This window comes from Gossypium hirsutum, chromosome A05 (genome assembly GCF_007990345.1).
Source record: "Gossypium hirsutum isolate 1008001.06 chromosome A05, Gossypium_hirsutum_v2.1, whole genome shotgun sequence".
Taxonomy (NCBI): Eukaryota; Viridiplantae; Streptophyta; class Magnoliopsida; order Malvales; family Malvaceae; genus Gossypium; species Gossypium hirsutum.
The window spans coordinates 7,909,296-7,932,004 of NC_053428.1; the positions used below are offsets into that span (position 1 = coordinate 7,909,296).

Genomic DNA, 22,709 nt, shown 5'->3' on the forward strand with positions numbered 1-22,709 from the left:
TTCAAATAAAGTTAACATTATTTACGTAATATATATACAATAATTATTTTATGAAAAAAATACATATTTTTTATAAAGTTTAAATATTTTTATTTTTCATTTTTTGCTATGTGTCAAAATAAGAAATTGACTCATGTTGCTATATTATCAGTTGTCAGTGCCACATCAACATATTTTATTAGGTATATAAAATAAACATCAAATTAGATTATAATTTTTAAATTTAATTATTAATTAGAAATTAGATACCAAATAGATAAAAATCACCAAATTTAAGTACCTTTTTATATATTATCCCATTTGTTAACATGGTTGTAACTAAAAAGTTTATATACTATAGTAAATGTCCCTACGCACCATAAAGGGGAAAAATCATTGACCATTTTTACTCTTTTATTTTTACAAATTTTATAAATTTTTTATTTCCTTTAACTTTTAATTTTTGTTTATTGTCAAATCACTTTAAAATAAATGAAAAAGTTAATATTTATTATTTTTGGTGATGTTGGATATACAGGATTATCATGTGAAAGACACCTCGATATTTAATTAATTTAAAAAATTAAATAAAAAATTAAATATTTTTTTATAAAATTAAAAGGCAAAATAAGCAATCTCGTCAAAAGTCATTTGTATTTATATTTTTAATATAATTGAAGAGTTGTCTCATGCAAAAAGATATGGGTGAGGTTGATAGTACGAAGAAAAATTTGAGTCCGCCGTATTTTGCTAAGAATAACTAAAAGCATTTTCTGTGATAAGTCCAGATTTTGTATTTACATTTGGCAACCGAACCTTGGTGGTCTGCAAAGTTGCCTACACATATTTGTTGATTCTTGATAAATAAGGCCTGCAACTTTGGTTGCAGACACTCTTGCTCTTATCTCTTTTTTTTCCTTTCTGAAAACATTTCTGCTTAGAATCTCACACACACACACATCAGTGTCTTTTAGTGTTTGCCAAAGGCTAAACATACTTCTAATGCAGAAACAGATTTTTCAGCCCTTGATCTTCTGCAAGAATATCATCATGTGAGTTCAATTGATTCCTCTTTCTCTTTTCTTAAAAATCTTTTGATTCATTCAATGTTGGTTTCCCACAGAATCACAAAAATGTTGCTTTTGGTTTCCAAGAAGTTGTTGCTTGTCTCTGTAAATAGTTTTAGAAAAAAAATTCTGATTGAGATTTGAAAATTGTTGGTATCCTATTATAATTCAGATAAGCTATATCAGTATAATATCTTTTTTCAATTTAAATTAGTATTCTCTTTCCTGTAGATTTGGTTGTATGTAATTGCACTGTTTTATTATATGATTGTTAGGCACAATTAAAATATCCTTTAAATATATTAAAAGATATAAGAAAAAAAGTTGATTAAGTTTTAATTTGATTAGTATAGGTATTGTTACTAATGTAAGAAATGATTTCAATTATAATGAAACGCATTATATTTTTATTTATGATGTGGGGTTATAGGTAATTTTTACTGACATGATACTGAATTTAACTCAAATAGTTATTTTTTATTTTGCCTAGTAAAAATCATAACTTCAAGGTGCTGCAAAAATAAAAATTTGAAGTAATAAGAAAGTTCATGCTTAATTGTTCTTATAATTTCTCAGGAACTATGACTTGATCACAATATATATATATGTGTGTGTGCATGGTTTATGAATTATTTGGCAATAAAATTATCTGAACTTAATCATTGAGATAATTTGAGATTCTTAACCTTCTGTCCCTCTGTATAGGACTTTACAGCTGAAATCTGCCTGAAATTATCTGGAAAAAAAAAAAGGGGTTTTGTCTACAACTTCGGTGATTAAGGGAGAAAAATGGGGGATAGTAAATTGGATTGGGCTAGTTTACTTGGTGGATTACCAGACTCTGATGAATTGATGTCACTGTTAATGAATGATGTCAAAGTTGAGAAACCAGAAGATGAACAGCCGCAAGAAGGCAGCAAATTCCTAGTGCAACCGACGACAGTGATACCACAGCAGCAGGACATTCATAATGTTGCGACAGATGTTGAAACTGGTTCTTCTTCTTGTCGTCTAAATGATCAGAATAAGATTATCAGAAATGGAGGGTGTTTAATTAATCCATTAGGGTTCCCATATAGGTCTCGAATGCAGGTTTTGGCTGCAGATGCACCATCAGGAAGTGGAGAGTTGCTCGTAATGAATGATTTACCTGTTTACAAGAGAGGGAGGAACAATATACAAGAAGCCATTGAAGAGGCTGAGCAAAAGAAGAGGAAGAATAAGATCAAAAACAGAATATCAGCTGAAAAATCTCGAGCCAAGTCTAAGGTGTGTGTCTGTGGTAGTAGCAGGTATATATATGCCAGCATACTACTACTAGTCGAAAATTACGATTGATCCTTTCTCTTTCCCGTTCCTAGAATTTGAATCTCAACATATGTAACTCTTTCCCGATGCTAAGGCACCAATCTTGTTTTGAAGGAGCATACAAGATTTCTGGAAGAAAAAGTGGAGCAATTGAGAAATGAGAATGCACATTTAAAGAAATTACTTTCCCTGGTGAGAGATCTCACGTTTCTTCTTGACAAGAAACTGAGAAAATATACAATATTTTCCTATTTGCCGTGTACTACTTGTTGATTTTGGCCTTTCTCATCTTGCATGTGGATCAGGAAGCTGCATCAACTGAGAGACTCCCAGAGGTACTGATTTTATATATTCAATGAACTTAATATCCATATATCAAATTTTCCAAAGGAAAGCAATGCATATCTATATTTACTAACTTACCTTCATAAAAACCCACCAAACTTATACCAGTGTGCATCATCATGTATTATACCAGTGTTACCTCACATCGACTAAATTAAGTCTTATATTCAGATAGGATGCTTAAAAAATGTTGGAGATTTTCTTCCATTGTATGTACAGGAAAGAGAAGAGATCTATGGGAAAAGGCAAAACAGTGTTTAGAACTGAAAGAACTGCAAACCTATATAGGAGCTGTATATGGAGACTAATGAGCAGGTTTAAGCTGACCAAGATCAATAGTGGTGGGACCGAATAACAATATGGGATGGCATGGTTTCCTTTTAAATACATTATAGGGTCTTCATTCTACATCAAATATATAAAGAAAAGCTTTTTGTTTGCCTTTATTCGACATGGTTTTCAAAATAAAGATAATTAGATTTGCAGTGAGCTAGAAGTACGTCACACTACTGCAAAGTTTTTGATAATTTATATTTTATTATTGCCTGCAAAAGAACATGGCTTCAATTATTTCCTAATAGATAGAATCATGATTCACCTGGATCTTGAGAAAACTACACAATATTAGGAGCTGCAAATAGTTTTAATCTCTTTTGAGTTCATCATTCAAAAAAGAAGGAAGATGTATATTTATAAGCATATTTTACGATCAAGAGAGATAAATACGGCTGGCTCGACTCACTCATCAGATCTCAGCATTAATGGATTGATAGAGTGCAAATGCTAAAAACTGCATAAACATTTTTTATCAATCAAACTTTATATTAGAACCTGTTAGAAATCAAACCCACTCCAAGCATAATCTAGAAGCATGAGACGTGGAGCAATTTTGTGCCATGCAAAGTGCTGAAATTTTAGCCATACAAAGTGCTCCATTATTGAGATGTTTTGTGGCTGGAAATTAAGTGGATTAATAGCCACATTTGTTGTCACTTTATCAGCCTATAAATAGAGGCTTGAACTTGTGTTGTAATGAAGAAAAATGAGAAGAAAAAAGAAATAAGAGAAGCAACGTGAGTGAGAGTGAGAAGGTTAGCAAACCTTGAGTGAGTTAAAATCTAGCAGCAGCTAGACTATCTAGTCATTGAAAAAATATTTGTAATCTTCGTATTGTAATATATTGAGTGTGTAATAAAAAGTAAATTTTCGGCCCATCACGTTTCCAACAAGTGGCATCAGAGCTACGGTTCGGAGCTTGGTTCGGAGTTCGGTTCGTGTCCAGTTCGGAGTACCTTTGGTGTTCATCTAACAAGTCGATATGGGCGACGTAATTCAGCTACAAGTTCCACAATTGACGAAGACAAATTATGGAAATTGGAGCATTCGAATGAAGGCTTTGCTCGGTTCGCAAGATTGTTGGGAGATCGTTGAAAAAGGATACATCGAGCCCGGAGATGCCGCTACAGAAGCAGCTTTATCAAATGACGCTAAGAAGGCGTTACGAGAAGCACGAAAGAAGGATCAAAAGGCCTTGAATAGTATCTTTCAAGGTATGGATGAATCAACCTTCGAGAAAATATCAGATGTGAAGAACGCGAAGAATGCATGGGAGATTTTGCAAAAATCATTTCAAGGTGTAGAAAAAGCTAAAAAGGTACGCCTTCAGTCACTTAGAGCTGAATTTGAAATGTTAAAAATGAAGAGCTCCGAGAATATCGATGACTATGCCAATCGTGTAAAATCGGTGGTAAATGAAATGAAACGAAATGGAGAAACTCTTGACGAGGTAAGAGTGATGGAGAAAATTCTACGGTCACTCACACGCAAATTCGAGTACGTAGTCGTTGCCATCGAAGAATCAAAAGATTTGTCAAAGATGTCGCTCGAAGAACTTGTGGGTTCTCTGCAAGCCCATGAGCAAAAGATGAAGCTAAATGAAGATAGTGAAAATCTTGATCAAGCCTTGCATAGCAAGTTGTCCGTCGACGACGGAGAAACAAGTAATAACTTTAACCAAGGAAGAGGAAACCGCAGAGGATATCGTGGAGGCTACCGTGGTGGAAACAGAGGAGGAAGAGGATCACGAGGACGTGGAAATCAATCATATGGGAGATATCAAGAAAATAAAGATTATCAAACATCCAACCGTGGACGTGGATCTAGAGGTCGTAGCCGAGGCAGATTTCAAGAAAATAAATCTCAGGTACAATGCTACAACTGTAACAAGTATGGACATTTCAGTTACGAGTGCAGATCAACACACAAAGTGGATGAAAGAAACCATGTAGCAGTCGCAGCAGAAGGCAACGAAAAAGTGGAATCAAGTGTCTTTCTCACTTACGGAGAAAATGAAGATCGCAAGAGAAGTGTGTGGTATCTCGACAACGGTGCAAGCAACCACATGTGTGGAAGAAAGGAGCTGTTCACAGAATTAAATGAAACAGTTCATGGACAAATAACTTTTGGAGACAACTCACATGCAGAAATCAAAGGAAAGGGCAAGGTTGTTATAACACAAAGGAATGGAGAGAAGAAGTACATCTCAGACGTTTACTACGTACCAGCTTTGAAGAGCAACCTGATCAGTCTTGGTCAACTCCTAGAAAAAGGATATGAAGTTCATATGAAAGACCGCTCACTCGCCATCAGGAACAAAAGTGGAGAATTAGTTGTTCGAGTTGATATGACGCGAAATCGTCTTTTCACCCTCGACATCGAGTCTGGAGAAGTAAAATGCATGAAGACGGATCTGAAGAATGAATCATGGTTGTGGCACTTAAGGTACGGACATCTCGGATTTTCTGGCTTGAAGTTGTTGTCGAAGACAAATATGGTGAATGGATTACCAAGTATTAATCATCCAGATCAACTGTGTGAAGCCTGTGTCAAAGGAAAGCAGCATAGGCAGAAATTTGAAGTAGGAAAATCTCGAAGAGCTAGAAGACCATTGGAAATTGTACACACCGACATATCTGGTCCGTACGACATTGAATCACTCAGTGGAAACAGGTACTACCTAACTTTTATTGATGATTATAGCAGAAAATGTTGGGTTTATTTTCTCAAAGCAAAATCGGAAGCCCTAGAAAAATTCAAGGAGTTCAAAGCAATGGTGGAAAAACAGAGTGGTCGATATTTGAAGATACTCAGATCCGATAGAGGAGGCGAGTATACTGCAAAGCTTTATGAAAGTTTCTGCAAGGATCATGGAATCATTCATCAGTTAACAGCCAGACGCACTCCACAACAAAACGGAGTTGCAGAAAGGAAGAATCGGACAATTCTGGATATGGCAAGAAGCATGATAAAAGGTAAACACCTTCCGAGAACTTTCTGGGCTGAAGCCGTTGAATGCGCAGTTTATCTGTTGAATCAATGTCCAACAAAAAGTGTAAGACACAAGACACCAGTAGAAGCATGGAGCGGTCACAAGCCAAGAGTTGGACACCTAAAATTTTTTGGATGCATTGCATATGCACACGTTCCTGAGCAACAGAGGAAAAAGCTTGACGATAGAGGAGAGAAGTGTATCTTTATAGGCTATGACAAAAGAAGTAAGGCCTACAGACTTTATAATCCTCTTACTAAGAAATTGATTATCTCAAGAGATGTCGAGTTCGATGAAGCGGATTATTGGAGATGGAGTGAAGAAGAAAAGAAAGTGGAAGGATTATTTTTCAACGAAGACAACAATGATGTCATCAACCAAGAAGAACAAGGCGATGATCAAAGTCCTGGTACAACAGCCCCTTCGTCACCAACCAGCAGCAGCGGAAGCAGCAGCTCAGATGAAGCACCCACAAGAACACTGAGTCTCAACGACATCTACAATTCTACGGAACCTGTAGAGACGCAGTTCGATTATTCACTATTCTGTCTAATGACAGAATGTGATCCAGTGACATACGAAGAAGCAATTGAAGACAATAAATGGAAGAAGGCCATGGACGAGGAGATTGCTGCAATAAGAAGGAATGACACGTGGGAGCTAACAAGTCTGCCAGAAGGACATAGCCCGATTGGTGTCAAGTGGGTGCACAAGACGAAGACCAACAAAGAAGGAAAAGTAGAGAAATACAAGGCAAGACTAGTCGCCAAAGGCTACAAGCAAAGACAAGGAGTGGACTATGATGAAATATTTGCTCCAGTCGCAAGAATAGACACAATTAGGCTTCTCATAGCGGTCGCAGCACAATACAAATGGAAAATCTATCAGATGGACATCAAGTCTGCATTCCTGAATGGCTACTTGGAGGAGGAAGTCTACATAGAACAACCACCTGGATATAGCATACAAGGAAAGGAGGACAAAGTCTACCGATTGAAGAAAGCTTTGTATGGATTGAAGCAAGCCCCAAGAGCATGGAACACAAGGATCGACGAGTACTTCCGAAGAAATGGATTCATCAAAAGCCCGCACGAGCACACCCTATACACAAAGAAGAATGGATATGGAGATATCATGATCGTATGCCTATATGTGGATGACATGATCTTCACCGGAAACAATCCAGGTATGTCTGATGATTTCAAGAAAGCTATGACTAAAGAATTTGAAATGACAGATATCGGTGAGATGTCATACTTTCTTGGAGTCGAGGTGAAACAAATGCAAGATGGAATTTTTGTCTCTCAAAAGAAGTATGCGGAGCAGATTTTGAACAAGTTCAAAATGAAGGATTGCAAGCCAGTAGTCACGCCAGCTGATCCAGGGATGAAGCTAAGTGTTGATTCGACAAGGGAGTCGATAAATCCGACGTTGTTTAAAAGTCTCGTTGGAAGTTTAAGGTATTTGACAATCACACGACCAGATATTACATATGCAGTAGGATTGGTGAGCAGATTCATGGAGAAGCCGAAGCAAGACCACTTAATTGCCGCAAAAAGAATTTTGAGATATATCAAAGGTACGATGAACCATGGTTTATTCTATACCCACTCACAAGATTCAAAATTAGTTGGCTACTCAGATAGCGATTATGGGGGAGACTTGGATGATCGGAAAAGCACTTCCGGATATGCATTCCACATCAGTTCCGCAATTTTTTCATGGTCGTCAAAGAAGCAACAAACAATTGCTCTCTCAACATGTGAAGCAGAGTATATGGCCGCAGCAACTTGTACATGCCAAGCAATGTGGTTGAAGAATATTTTGGGAGAAATAGGTGTTTCAAATGAAGGTCCAATTACCATCTACGTTGACAACAAATCCGCTATATCACTTGCCAAGAATCCGGTGTCGCACAGCCGAAGCAAGCACATCGATACGAAGTATCATTTTATCCGAGAGCAAGTGAAAAACAAAAACGTGGAGTTGGTCCATTGCAGGACAGAAGATCAACTGGCAGATATTTTCACAAAGCCGTTGAAAGTGGAGACATTCAACAAATTCAAAGAGAAGCTCGGTATGAAAGTTGGGTTTGAGGGGGAGTGTTAGAAATCAAACCCACTCCAAGCATAATCTAGAAGCATGAGACGTGGAGCAATTTTGTGCCATGCAAAGTGCTGAAATTTTAGCCATACAAAGTGCTCCATTATTGAGATGTTTTGTGGCTGGAAATTAAGTGGATTAATAGCCACATTTGTTGTCACTTTATCAGCCTATAAATAGAGGCTTGAACTTGTGTTGTAATGAAGAAAAATGAGAAGAAAAAAGAAATAAGAGAAGCAACGTGAGTGAGAGTGAGAAGGTTAGCAAACCTTGAGTGAGTTAAAATCTAGCAGCAGCTAGACTATCTAGTCATTGAGAAAATATTTGTAATCTTCGTATTGTAATATATTGAGTGTGTAATAAAAAGTAAATTTTCGGCCCATCACGTTTCCAACAGAACCTACAATTACAAACAGTGGCCAGTTAATGAGATTTACAGAATTTATGATCCGAAACAGATAAAGCTCTCGCCCCAATAATAATATCAGAAAATCAACATCCAATAATTCAACACATAATCTGAATCCTCATCAACCGTTGAGAACCACTCCTCCTTCCCTCTGCCACAAGCGATCAAGTTTTTCTGTATCATTAAAGTTGCATCACCGATATAACTCTCAGATGGAGGCATATCCCGATAGTGCGCAAACAAGAGAGACCAGTTAAAGAAAAGGGAGAGAAGGGTGAAGAAATGATACCTGTGGCCGCAGTACATTTCCACTGTACCTCTTTACATGCATTACCTTACCCCACTTCATTAGAAAATGCGACAGTTAGGGAGAATCAGCATCAGGTACTGATGCAATCCACCAAATCCTTTTGTCTGATGATTTTGATCTCTTATGGGAAAAACCCAAAATGACTGATCAGATTTAGAGCTCATAATGCATAAAGACTCCAAGAGAGAGCTTGCACTTGATTAATGTTCTATTTCTGCCTAAGCAGAAAATATTCCTCTTGGTTTTGGCTCTTTTATGTGCAAATGAATGACTTATCAATCAACAGCATTTCCTTGTGATTTACAGGCATTTTAATGCAGGCTCATGTATCACTTTACTATCTCTTCATCCAAATGCTGCCTTAAAAAATAGCATAGCAGTTAAAACATTTGATTAAAATTTGATAGCTCCTTAGTTGACAGTCTACATACGGTGCCTTGGCTTCCAAATGAAAGCCTCACAGTCCTTTGCATAGTGACATATCAATCCGAGCATTTCAATAGATCTGGTATTACAAACAAGAAAAAACCAAGTAAAAAGAAAAAGGGAACGAAGTGTTATGAAACAAAGAGGATGGTCTAAGTGTCTAAGATGGTATGCATAAGCTTACTGTTCCAGCAAAGCGACTTAAGGAAAAATTGTTCCATTTCAAATTGTGTTTGTAAATAATGTGTTTAAATTCATCTAAAATATAATGCAGAAGGATATGCTTGGCCTACAAGTGTCTCTAAAACATCTATTCAACTTAATGCAGCTTGGAAGAAAAATGTTTATCGTATTTCCTACAACAGCTACGATATTACTTAAAAGGGCCAATGTACGGGACATAGTTGCTGGACTGGTAATATCAAATATGTATTTATTTGCAAGCCCAATCTGAATATACCACTTCTCAAAAGTTGTACACACTGATGAAATTATCTACAAATGATAAACAACTGTGCAAGCCACAGCAATGCTTAGACTAGAAAGAGGTAGATATAGACCACCAGGGAGAACTTATGACAAAGCATACCTTCCAATAGCTTGTTTAATAAACTCTTCCCCGCAAAATCTGGCGGGGAACAGAAGGTCCATTGATCTTTTTTACGTCAGATTTCATATATCAATTTCATAAGGAAAACTATAAGGCTTGTTGATCTTTGGTTTTCAAGTCAGATTTTTTAGATGGATTTCATAAACAACACTTTGAGCTTTCCCACCACTTCAAGATCGAGGTTCTCCAAGTACATCCAAAATAGAAGGTCATTCAGTTTGAGTCAAAATCCAAAAAGCTGAACAATGTATAATTCTAGTTTCTAAGAAGATAGGGAAGGAAAAAGAAATTTCATAACACATAACTAATCTCAGCTATGAACAATTAGTTTTTACTGTTCATGAGAAACTTAAAGGAGCAAATCTAAGGATTCCATAATCCAACATTTGATTCAACAATAGTCCATTCAGAGCTGTTACCAGCTTGTCAAAGCATAGCATGCCAAATTTCCTCCATAATCACTAAGATAAATAAAATCTTGGAAAAGAAAACAAATAGACAGCTAAACCTGCAAGGTAAGCTTGTCAATAACCGCACAATACGATATATCTTGGAAATGAGCTCTAAGCAAAGTTACGCACAACCCAAATAACGCCTATAGAAGCCAATATAGTAATAAAAGAGTAACTACGAAGAGTAAACATTATGTTATGCGAAATGGTTAAAAGAATCATTCTACCAATTATTTAAAGCGAATCAAGAAAATACACGTGGATAAAATAATTCATAAAAAGCGACGTGTTAGCCCCAATCCGAAGATGCCAATTGTCCATAAAAATTATGTCCGACTCTATAAATAAAATTTAGGCCAGCGTCTCCATAAAAAAATGTGGCCGCTTATCTACCGGAAACCATGCTAAAAACATAAGAGTTCTTCTTTCTCAACAAAGTGCCTTTATTTCAATCTTTATGATTTTTGATAATTCTTATGGCTTTCAAAAATTCCATGCCATTTTCACGTAAGATATCAATCAAATAAGGGAAATACTGCAGGCAAATAGGAAAATAGTACTATTACCAGGATGCGTAGTCCCAAATTTAATCGACCAACTCAACTGATGAAGAAGTCTTATACTTGATCCAACAAGGTTAGTCAAGCTAACATTTTTTTATGAAACTCCACCTAGCTTATTAAAGGACACCTAATACAGGATAACTAGACTAAATCTTGCATTCACTACAATGGTGGTTTTAAGATAGGTACAACCATTCTTTCACTGATCCAACCGAAAAATACCTTACAGTCAAATCTCTGCCTTTTAACTCACTACCATTTTCCTAGATGCAGTTGTCTTTCCACTTTCTTCTTTTTGATTAATTAAACATATTCTCAGTCAACTAAATTATCTGATGGTGATGGTATTATGATTATGTATTTAATCAATTCTTTGATAGTACAAAACAACGCAAACTAATCATGTCTTCGAAAGATAAAGACATAACTTGTCTTATCTCCAATGAATGCCTTGAAAATTAGAAACTATTAGTGTTGTTTGATTTCTTCAGTAGATCCAAAATAAAATGAACTTGTCAAATTGGTATAAAGTGTCTTTGTCCTTGCATATTAGTATCAAGATTTCAAACCCTATAGAAGATATTTCATCATGTCAATTTAAGTACAAAACCAAGGAGGAACAATTTCTCCCCTTTCCATTTGAAACCTATTTTTCAGATTGATAGTAACACAAATAGGAATATGATTCATATCATGTATGGAATCCAATTACGCGAGGAAATACGCATGCTAAACACCGCATAAATTATGTTCAATAGACTCAGATCAGGAACGAACTATGTCCCCACTTGGTTGTTCGAACTAAAACGATATTAGCACACAGGACTGCTCTATACAGAGTCAAGTATGGTGCTTTAGTGCCATATGGAATATCTATCTGGATTCTGGACCATTATAAACATGCCATACTTGGCACAATAGACTTTGGTGCCATATGGTATAGCTATCTTCACCATTATAAGCCTGCCATACTTGGCACAAAAGACAGATACCCATACAGCAAAAGTTACCTAGTAGACACATGATATAATTTATGAAAAAGTTACCCAATAAACATGCCATACTTGGCACAAAAGACAGATACACATACTTGAAAAAGATATTTGATATTAAGACTTTCTATCATCAGCTCCTTTACAAGGAAAGAATCCATATAAGGAAGAAGTATCAATGCCAAAAATAATTGCCTTTTTCAACTTTAAAGATGGACACAAAAATGAATGGTTGGTTTCAGACGCCCTATATATATGATGTTGTGCTACCCTTGCAGCATCAAAGTTTCACTACTTTGCATTACAATGACCATTTTCTTCCTAGCATATTGATATTAGTTCCTCAAGTCAGTAACAAAATGATAGAGGCTAGGTATTATGCCCAAGAAATTGCAATGCATGCCTCTTGGCAATGGCATCATGTATCGAATCAGTGATTTACCAGATATTTCGAGTGTCAAGAATTAAAAAAATCAATATTTCAAATCTTCGAATTCTTTCTCAACTAAGAAACGGAAATGGCGCAAATGAGCTTAAACGAGCCAATTTTAGGAACAAATGGATCACAAGTTCAAGTTCTTGAAAAATCGACCCATTGGGATATTCACAAGGCCATCATTTTAAAGTGGCGCAATTTGTAAACATTTTAATTTTTCTGTTTAATTTTACTTAATTAGTGGATCAACATGTAAAAATTCGGCTTGGTTTTGGATTATCTTATTTCCAAAGCTTCTTGGACTTACACGCCACTTTTATCTTTTTCATGTCTTTTCTTTGTTTTTCTGTTCTGTTCTTGTTTAATTGTTTTTAATCTCTGATTTATTTAACTTCAAGTCATAATTATATAATAAAAAAAAGGTTCCCTATCTTAGCACATCAAGAATCCTTAAAAAAACAAAGAGTTTTTCTCTTTTCTTATTGTTTTGAATCTTTGTTACAAACAATTTTTATTTTGCTTAATTCTTAATTCTAATAAACAGTATTATTTTTCTTTGAAGTTCAAGAACAATTTTTTCTCACACAAGAAACCATAATTTAATCATTCTTGGACTCTTTTCCATCCGCCCTCTCTTTCTTTCCATTTAGGTTTCTTTTTCATTCAATTTTTTTCAATTAGTAACTTGTTTTGTTTCTTTTGTTTAAATCTCCCTTCAATAGCTTCTTCTTCATCAAAAACCACCCAAATCACTCCAAATACCTAGGTTTTCATTTTTCTTGGCCGGCCAAATCTTATTTGGATCTTTTCTTCTAATTTCATTCATTTTAATTGTTATTCTTCCAAATTTGTTCTAATCTATTGTTTTCTCTTAATTGGTAGTCTTGAATTGTTCCAAATTCATAAAAAAAAACAAGTCTTATATTTCAAACCGACTTGAACTCTTAATAACCCTAATTTTTCAATTTGATTTACTTGTTCTTTCTTACCTATTAAATTTGTTTTACTTGCTGCCGTTTATTAAATTAGATCTAACTTTGATTGTTAGGTTTTAGTCAAAATTTAATTTTCCTCCTTTGTTTAGAGTTTCAGATTAAATCCGTGATTTGGACAAACTTATGATCCTATTTTACACATATCCTTATCATAAACTTACCATTCCAATTACATTCATGGTTAGCAATGAGTGTAATTGATGAAGGGGATGTTTGTGTCATTGGGGAGATGAGTCCATTGTTACAATTTCAAGGGCAAGGAAAAAGAGAAACATGGATAAGGGGTAAAATTTCCTTTGGATACTACCATATGTTTTCTATCTCTTTTAAACCCTTGCTTGTCTCCAACAAAGACTGAAAATGTCCACATAGTTCACCATATCACCATGAAATTGATTTTTGATTGGATTGATCAACTACTCGTACACTGCCATCATGAAATTGCATTATTATTGAATTAATCAACTATAAGTACAACGTCACTATGAAATTGTACATTCTTTAATAGCCTTCCATGTCCTCAATTAAATACAAACTAAGAAGTGCAATCTATTAGCAAAATAAATTCTAAAATAATCAAGCATTTGTCTGTAAATAAACAGGAAATTCAGATATATTCGTCAGAAAAGAGAGAGAAAATGATGTTAACTCATGAAGTAATCAAATACACAAAAAAATTATTTATGAAAGTACATTCAAATATTTCTAATTTTGTATAACAAGGTAAATTATGGCAAGCAAAAAAGAGAAAGGAAAATAAAAGGAAGTGGAATTTTTAAATTTTGTACGATATTTTTGTTTATGCTACCTTAAATTAAACAGAAGTATGTCTTAGAGAAAGGAAAATGCTTGAATTTGGACAAATATAGATTATCATGCAGATTCAAGAATTAACATCACTGATATGAAATGACAATTGAATAATTTTTTTCTCTAGCTTATCTTTTACAATCTTATGCTGTGGGAATGATGGTTCAGAAATATAATTTACAAGCATGTACAAGGACAAAAATTGATGGAGAAAAGGAAGTTTAATCATGAAATATGACATGAGTATTAATTTAAGGTAGGGATTAAATCATAAAAATATAAAAAAAATCTTGTGGCTTGATTGTACTTATTCAAAATTAATGAGTCAAAGATAAATATGGAAAAGCTAAAGGACCAAAACTAAGAATACCTCAAATTAAAAAAAAAACTAAAATTTAAAAAATTTCTTGGATATGGACCAAATTAAATAAGAGAATAAATGATAGGGACTAAATTGTAATTTTTTCAAAAATGAGCAATGACTCAAAAGTGTAATAATTATGGATTATTCGGTGTTGAAAGATAATTGGTTGAAATATTTTATTATTTTATACTTATTTTATTATTAGATATTTTTTATTAATTAATTAATGGATAAATAAATGAAAAAAATGAAAAACGTAATCTATCATTTTTCCATGTTCTCGTCGGCCATGAGAGAAAAATAAGAAGTTTTGAGCTTTATTCAATTTGGTCTTTTCCATCAAAATTCATCATTTTCACCTAGAAATCAAAAGAATTTTCATAGCCTCCAAGAGAAAAAAGTGACAAGAAGACTATGGTGAGGATGAATATCATATTGGATTCAAGAGAATTGAAGTTGGAGGAAAGAAAAAATCAATCTATGGCTTGAATTCATAATTTTCGATTTTAATGTGTCGAAAAAATATAAATTTTGTATTCAAGTAAGAAAAAAAATCTATTAGTACTATTATTATTGAAGAATTTTACTTAACTATATGATGAATTAATCCAACCTCAATTTACTTGTGAATTTATTAAAAAAGAAAATTATTTTATATATTGTTACTAGAGTAAAAATATTCTATCTGGATTGATGTCATATGTTTTTAGAGTATAATAAAATAATAATTAAAAAACACTTGGCATTAATTTAGATCACTTGTTGAGTTTTTTACTCCATTGATATTGGACACCCTAAAGGTCTATTATTTATACCAAACAACAAATAATATTTAAAAATCTTTCTTATCTAAAATAAATATTATTTTAAAGGTATTTTTATCTTTGGCGCCCCTTTTATCATTAATGAAATAAATATTTTTTGGATCCCTTTTATTTATGGGCCCTGGACGACTGCACTTCAAAACAGCCTCAGGTCCAACCTTAAATTTATCCTTCGAAGTCCCGCCAATAAATTTATCCTTAAAAAAACTATCCATCCATTGGATCATTTATAACCTTATTGCCCTCACCACTTGTCGCCGAACTTTCTTAGTGGCCCGACCAACACCTTTGTCATCTCTCCCATTTCAGTGGTCAACAAAACTATTAAGAGAAGAATTCATTTTAATGCATTCTAAGTATAGTTTATATATATATATCTTGTGTGCCATATGGCATGTTTATAGTGATTCAGATAAAGATACCATATGGCACCAAAGGCATGTGTACATTCCATACTAAGAATAAACAATTCTACCACCATTATAAACATGCCATAGGTGGCACAAAAGATAGACATACAACAAATGTTGTCAAAGAGGCGCACGTCACCGTTCATGGTTGTCTTTATCTTTTGGGTTAGGATGCAATGTTTTTTTATATTATTGTATCTTCTATATATGAGAATTAAATATTTTGATACAAACATGCCATACTTAGCACAAAAGACATAAAAATACATAAAGAGTTTATTAATTGACGCACCTTACTATTCATGGTTGTTTTTATCTTTTGAGTAAAAAAATAGTGTTTTGATAGTAATGTGTATTCTATATATCTAATCTTTCGTTATAAGGATGCACATTGTGTTCTTGTGAGAATTAAATATTTGGAAATAAATCTGACATACTCGGCACAAAACAACATATAGCAAAAGTTACCTAATACACTCACCTTACCCTTCATGTATCTCTCTTTTAAGTTAAAAATATAATGTTTTTGGTATTAATATATATCCTAATTTTTGAAATATTTATATTAGCATATTAACATTAAATTTTTTAACAAGGAAAGAATCCATATATGGAAGATATACTACTGCCAAAATTAATTACCTTTTTTAAATTAAAAGATAGATATGATAATCAATAGCTGGTCCCAAATAGCCCTATAAATATGATGGCTTGCAACTTAGTGCACCAAAACCCTATTCCTATGGCAAAACATCCTTTTCTTCCTCTCAAACTAACAGTATGTTTGGTTCATTGTAATAGAATAGAACTATAATTGAATAGAGCTATAATGAAATAGAGCTGTAATTAGTAATTCAACTGTTTGGTTGAATGGAATGGAATAGAACTCTAATAGTATTCTTGTGTTTGGTTGAATGGAATGATGTTGTAATAAAATAAGAAAAAAACTAAAATAACCAGAATACACTTAGCAAAATTTTTTTATAGGTAGATGATTATTGTTATTGTTATTAAATTTTAATAAGATTATTATTAAAAATAATTTAATAAAAATAATAAATAATTTAACCATATTTTAACATAATTATTAAATATAATTTAATAAAATAATATATATAATTATTATTATATGAATTAAAAAATCATAATATATAATACTATAAAAATAATAAATAATCTACTTTATTATTTTTAAACTGCACTACCTATTTAATGTGCTAAAATATCATTATTGAAATAAATAATTTAATTATTCTACAATAAAAAAATTAAAAATACTAAATAACTTGAGAATTATATTTCATATCCAAACATAATATTCATATATTAACAAAAAGTTACATGATTTCATTAGTTTATATGTCATAATCCATATGTTATACAGTTTTACAACCTCAAAAAGTTACAACATTGTAATGACATTCTATCATGTCATTATACCATCTAAATATTACAAATATAGAAAGTTACCAAAATATCATCAACACAAAAAATTTTTCTAACATTTTTTCCAACTCATTTAAATAATCATCTTTAAATCTCTTATCAGCATTAAAGGTTCCAACATTGTGCAAATCGACTATACAGGCAACCAACGCAGCATCTTCTTCTAGAAGCCATTTCGTTTTGGTTCCTCGAGAATTTTGGGAAAAAACATTTGCTTGTGAAAAACCTGACATAATTATCTTAAAAAAAATTTTAAACATAAGTTCAATATTATGAATCAAAAAGTCAACACTTTATAAAATTATAACACATGATGAATCAATAGAAAATAAATTATAATTCAACAAGTCTAGTACAATACAAAAAACAATTCAAACACCATCAAAGTTTCTTAAACTAGATACATGAAATAACATAAATAAATTAACATTTACTACTTTTACCTTAAACCTAACTAATTTCTAGATGCTTGCCATTCATCAAACATTTGGTTGGCTAGCTCCATCCTCCAACTAGCTCATGCATCCGATGGATGAATATTTACGATATTCGGTTCATCGTCATCTATCACATTACTAGGTAATCCTTCTCCCAACTCTGCTTCAATAGGATCAAGACTCATATAAGTTCGAATAAAATTATGAAGCAAACAACATGCAATAATGATTCTATTGTGCACCCTTACAGGATAGAATAATGGACTCCTAAGTATTCCTCATCTAAGTTTTAATAACCCAAAGCATCTTTCAATAACATTATGCGCTGAAGCATGTTTCATATTGAAAAATTCTTCCGGAGTACTTGGCTGGTAACCCTGACGCCACTCATTCAAATGATATATTTGTCCTCTAAAAGGTGCAAGAAATCCCTCACAATTTGCGTATCCAACATCAACTAGATAATAACAACCTATAAAAAAAATTATTTGTCATGATTAATTTCTCAAAAAAGCATGATATTAAAGATTTATTCAAAGTCCTCTAATTTTGCACTTTACCATGAGGAACTTTTAATCCATGTCTCCTACTAATGGCATCTCGAAGAATCCGTTTATCAACAACAGAACCTTCCCAACCAGGAAGAACATAAACAAAATGCATATCAGGTGTACAAACACCTAACATATTTGTTGCTATGTCACCTTTTTGCGTTCGATATCTAGATTTATCAACTGTTGAAACTCTAATCTTGATGTAGGTTCCATCTAAAGCACCTAAACAATTCTATATCACATGTATAAAACCTTGAGTTATGATACTATATTTAAATCTAAATCAACTAAATTATGTACGAGCTATATATAGAACTCACTCCAATACCTTGAACCATTTCCACCTTGAGTCTGTAGAATTAGCTGTAATTGGCTCTGCCTTTTTAAATAGTACATCTTGTAAGCGTATGACAGCATTTAAAATATTGAGAAATGATCTGCTAACGGTTTCCCCAGACCTATTAAAGTGATGCTTGATAACTCGATTTTTAATATGATGAGAAATGATATGTAAAAACATTGCCACTTGCTCATCAATAAACATGTTCCTTGACGACTTCAATCCCCCTAAAGTTTGTAACATCTCACATAGTTTAAAAAATGTAATTCTATTCATCCTAACTTGTTCAATACAGGTCTCGTCACTAGCATATACAAGTCTTTTCACATAATCTTGTTTTGCATAAAAATCTAAAATATAGGATCTAATCCTTAGTCTATAAGTATGTAGGCTATGGATGACACCCAATGAAAGTAAGAACCAACTCGCAACTGTACACATTTGCAACCATATTGTCAATGCAAGACCAATTCTTTTACGCCTCTGACTTTGTACTATTAAAGACAGACGAGCCATTACTGCAAGATATTAAAGTGTTACATATCTTCAAATCATAGTAAAAAGGTCACATTTCTTCAAAACTAATTTCAATAACAGTAAAACAAAATCAAAGAATTTAATTTCTAAAGAACTTACAGTGGTTCAGTGAATACAAGAAGCTCAACTGTGAGTGAAATAAGCAATCAAGCAAGCCAAAGAAGAAGAGGGAGCAATAACACACTGTCAAAGAAAAATGAACAATACATATTTATCAAATTTCATTCAACAAAATTGACTTTTTGTTTAACAAATAATAATGTCTTGAACATTAAAAAAGAAATTAATAATGAACATCTAATCTTAAAATACATCCACATCTAAATTACATAATTTCCAATGTTATAGAAATATACATATATTATATGAAACTTTTTAATTTACCTTTTAAAAATTCGATCTTTAATTTACCTTCAATTCAATCTTTAAAAGTTGATTGATGACCAATTTCTATATCTACCGAGATTATATTATTTTTGTCTAAATTTTATAATAACATTATATTTATAAAAATATAATTATTATTATTTTTTATTGTATATAAAAATAAAACTATTATAAGTAATAGAAAAAGAGTTATTAAGTTATTATTATAAAAGTTAAATACATCCATTTTCTTTTTCCTTCCAAAAAAAAAAAGTGGTGGTGTCATTGCTTTTTTATCAAGTTTACAAGGAATTTTTCACTTTATATGAATCACTACTATTTATTATGTTTTTTTATAGAGTGAGTAACGTGCTTTCCCACATTGTAATACATTATAAAGTGAGCAAGATTGGGGAAAAAATTCAACACTCTATATCTTTTGGACTGGGGAAAAAATTGGAAATACATCTCCGTAACAAATTAGCCTCTCAGCCTTACCAATAGCCTGTTAAATTTAGTCGTGATTGGATGAGTAGATATCCAACTGCAGTCGGTCTGGACTAATATCATCACCTGATCATGATAGCAAAAAGGAATTGAGCCTATTAAAATTTTGAAAATAATTATTTAACAAAGTGGCAAACATCTAAAATAAATAAATGAATTTAAATAACTAAGATGCATCATCAAACTGCAGGTCAAAACCTACAGCCAAAAAATATAGCACATAAACAACATTTTGCAAGAGAACAAAAAAGATACATGACAAATGCACTTAAATGGGGGCATGCATACCCATGTTATGCCAGTGCATGAAAACTTACCTAAACAATGCCCAGAACATCAATAAGCCTACACCTTGCAGGGGAAACAGCAAATGCAAAGAAAGATTATAGCACTACAATGAAATTTTCTCCACCAATGAAGATGGCTATTTCAAGCAAACAAATGGCTCTGAGTTTTAATTGATTTGTGCATTCATGAAGCTAAGAAGAAGAGCACATATGAATTTCTCGATGGACATCTCCCCTGCAAAAAGATCACAATGAGTTACATATCAAGAAACTACCATTATAGAGAAATGCCAGTACAGAGATCATAAGCAACCTCTAACACCAAATAATACTCAAAATGAAATTTTTGATATCAAATGTATGCCTCACTAGCTTTGCTGGTGAAGAATTGAATAAATATATAATCTTGGGAAAAAAAAAGTAGTCTGGAAAAGCAACTCTCGCCAGATTACTTTTGCAGTAAAACCTGTTTTAGCATTTACTAGATCCAACCGGAGATTTTCATAATATTTTTACCGAATTAATATGCATAGAAATGAGCTGCTTAAGACTGCAAAATTTAGGTTAGAGAAAGTGAATAAACCGACAGCTGACTTTGTCAATACTGTATGAACATAGATCTCATAAGATGATGACTGTTTAGACCTAATAAAAACTGGAAGACTTTGAACTTTTGTTTTTATTAAAACATGGTATTCTACTTGTGCTGGAAAGGCTACACTCTGGCATTTGGCAACCCCTTCCTTTGTCTTTTTTTTTTTTTATACCTCATAATAATAATCTACTTAGAATTCAGATTGACTTTGCATCACTGGTTTTAGGCACCGTTTACCCTATATCAAATCAACAAATTAAGCTATTACTACCATTTTCAAGGAACCAGCTTAACTAATCTCAAGGGTTCTAACAAACTCAATTTACAGAAGCTGCAAATAACAAGTATAGCTTAAATTAAGTTGTCCTACTATTTTCCAATTTGATAACTGCAAAAACATGATTTCTGCTAAGAGTAAGCAACAGACGGTATAGAAAATAAAGAAAAGAGCCGGTTGTAAAGTAATCCTTTATGTTGAAAGATCAAAAACAGATAATCCAGAAATGGACAAGAATGAAGGGACGTGCCTGGGCTTGGAAATGCCGGCTTTGTTACCAATTTAATACTCATTGAAATGAGCTGCTTAAGACTGCAAAATTTAGGTTAGAGAAAATGAATAAACCGGCAGCTAACTTTGTCAATACAGAATAAACTCAATTTCATTTGTTTAATCTTTTTTCCCAATAACACAAATTTGAAATTAAACTAATAAGATGACATAATAAAAAATCTTTCTGAAAAAAGTACTCTATAGATCTATTTATCCGTAATCATGCAGCAAATGGCTATCAAATCAAAGCTTTTTTTTTTCTGTATATAAACAAATTAAGCATGCTTCCGCATTTTCGTTTTGTTCCCATAGATTTTTTTGGCTAGGTAGATAAAATAAATAGCTTTTCTTCCTTTTTGGCCTAGGGATAATGAAACAAGTTATGGAGGCTTAGAACTAAACTCAGGGGTAAAATGTCTAAATATAAAAGAAACTGGAAATTAAACAAAAGAGTACTTTCAGTACTATATGAGTGAATTATTACTAAGATGCATAACAAAATCAATGTCAAATCTAATATAAAAGTTTATGCAAAATATATTTTTAATTTTATTCATGCTACTTGAGTCCATAACTAACATCTATATTTTCCTTTTCTCTTTTATCACCTAAGGTTTTTGTTTTTTATCTATGGATTTTCTGTAACCAAGATCCATGGTTATTTAAGAGAAGATGATATGAAAGGTTATATAGTCCACCAACAACAACAAGAAGTTTTGGAAGAGAATATGTCTAATTTGACTTGTGCATCTGGTGAAGCCAGTGTTTCTTCAGCTGCTGGTGGAACCAACTATTCTCAACAATACTTTAGTAACCCATCAGCTCAAGCTCAGCCAGTTAAGAGAAAGAGGAACCAACCAGGCAATCCAGGTTTGTTTGGGTTCAAACTTCACAACCCTTATCTTAAAACATCGTTACTTTTATTACTTTTATTTTTTTTAATTTGTTTTCTTAACTAAGACTTTTGTTTTGAATCAGACCCAGATGCAGAAGTGATAGCTTTGTCACCTAAAACACTAATGGCTACAAATAGATTTGTGTGTGAGATCTGCAACAAAGGGCTTCAAAGAGACCAGAACCTTCAGCTTCAATTAAGCTATTACTACCAAAATCAACAAATCAACAAAAATGAAAATAACAAGGAACCAGCTTAACTAATCTCAAAGGTTCTAACAAACCCAATTTACAAAAGCTGCAAATAACAAACCCAATTTACAGAAGCTGCAAAACATGATTTCTGCTAAGAGTAAGCAACAGACAGTACAGAAAATAAAGAAAAGAGCCAGTTGTAAAGTAATCCTTTATGTTGAAAGATCAAAAACAGATAATCCAGAAATGGACAAGAATGAAGGGACGTGC

The 22,709-nt window shown here is 32.9% G+C and overlaps 2 protein-coding genes and 1 long non-coding RNA gene across 11 annotated transcripts; 2 read left to right on the top strand and 1 right to left on the bottom strand.

The window, feature by feature from the left end:
- Nucleotides 1-854: 854 nt before the first annotated feature.
- Nucleotides 855-3,313, top strand: LOC107959358 (uncharacterized). 3 transcript variants are annotated; one of them, XM_016895399.2, is made up of 5 exons: nucleotides 856-1,031; nucleotides 1,752-2,315; nucleotides 2,469-2,546; nucleotides 2,660-2,689; nucleotides 2,919-3,297. In XM_016895399.2, the coding sequence occupies exons 2-5, from the start codon at nucleotides 1,836-1,838 to the stop codon at nucleotides 2,958-2,960; spliced, it is 630 nt and encodes a 209-aa protein (XP_016750888.2). In that variant the 5' UTR covers nucleotides 856-1,031; nucleotides 1,752-1,835; the 3' UTR covers nucleotides 2,961-3,297. The 3 variants fall into 3 exon arrangements, 2 of the variants coding, with proteins under 2 accessions (XP_040969078.1, XP_016750888.2); XR_005927009.1 differs by having other exon boundaries at nucleotides 855-1,031; nucleotides 2,469-2,689; nucleotides 2,919-3,309; XM_041113144.1 differs by having other exon boundaries at nucleotides 855-1,031; nucleotides 2,469-3,313.
- Nucleotides 3,314-17,008: 13,695 nt separating this feature from the next.
- Nucleotides 17,009-20,439, bottom strand: LOC107959360 (uncharacterized). 7 transcript variants are annotated; one of them, XR_005927014.1, is made up of 6 exons: nucleotides 20,236-20,439; nucleotides 19,910-19,984; nucleotides 19,145-19,228; nucleotides 17,863-18,086; nucleotides 17,621-17,774; nucleotides 17,009-17,416 (listed from the first exon to the last, which is right to left on the bottom strand). It is a non-coding gene; the product is annotated as an uncharacterized lncRNA (long non-coding RNA). The 7 variants fall into 7 exon arrangements; XR_005927011.1 differs by having other exon boundaries at nucleotides 17,863-18,400; nucleotides 18,497-19,228; XR_005927012.1 differs by lacking the exon at nucleotides 17,009-17,416 and adding an exon at nucleotides 18,497-19,026 and having other exon boundaries at nucleotides 17,478-17,774; nucleotides 17,863-18,400.
- A 1,609-nt stretch (nucleotides 20,440-22,048) lies between these two features.
- On the top strand, nucleotides 22,049-22,703 carry LOC107959359 (protein indeterminate-domain 7-like). Its single transcript, XM_016895400.2, has 2 exons — nucleotides 22,049-22,220; nucleotides 22,329-22,703. The coding sequence occupies exons 1-2, from the start codon at nucleotides 22,079-22,081 to the stop codon at nucleotides 22,502-22,504; spliced, it is 318 nt and encodes a 105-aa protein (XP_016750889.2). The 5' UTR covers nucleotides 22,049-22,078; the 3' UTR covers nucleotides 22,505-22,703.
- Nucleotides 22,704-22,709: the final 6 nt, after the last annotated feature.

Coding starts and splice junctions, on each gene's coding strand:
- LOC107959358 (XM_041113144.1), top strand. CDS start 1,836: ATGGGGGATAGTAAATTGGATTGGGCTAGTTTACTTGGTGGATTACCA. Junction 2,316..2,468: donor AATCTCGAGCCAAGTCTAAG/GTGTGTGTCTGT, acceptor CTTGTTTTGAAG/GAGCATACAAGATTTCTGGA.
- LOC107959359 (XM_016895400.2), top strand. CDS start 22,079: ATGTCTAATTTGACTTGTGCATCTGGTGAAGCCAGTGTTTCTTCAGCT. Junction 22,221..22,328: donor GAACCAACCAGGCAATCCAG/GTTTGTTTGGGT, acceptor GTTTTGAATCAG/ACCCAGATGCAGAAGTGATA.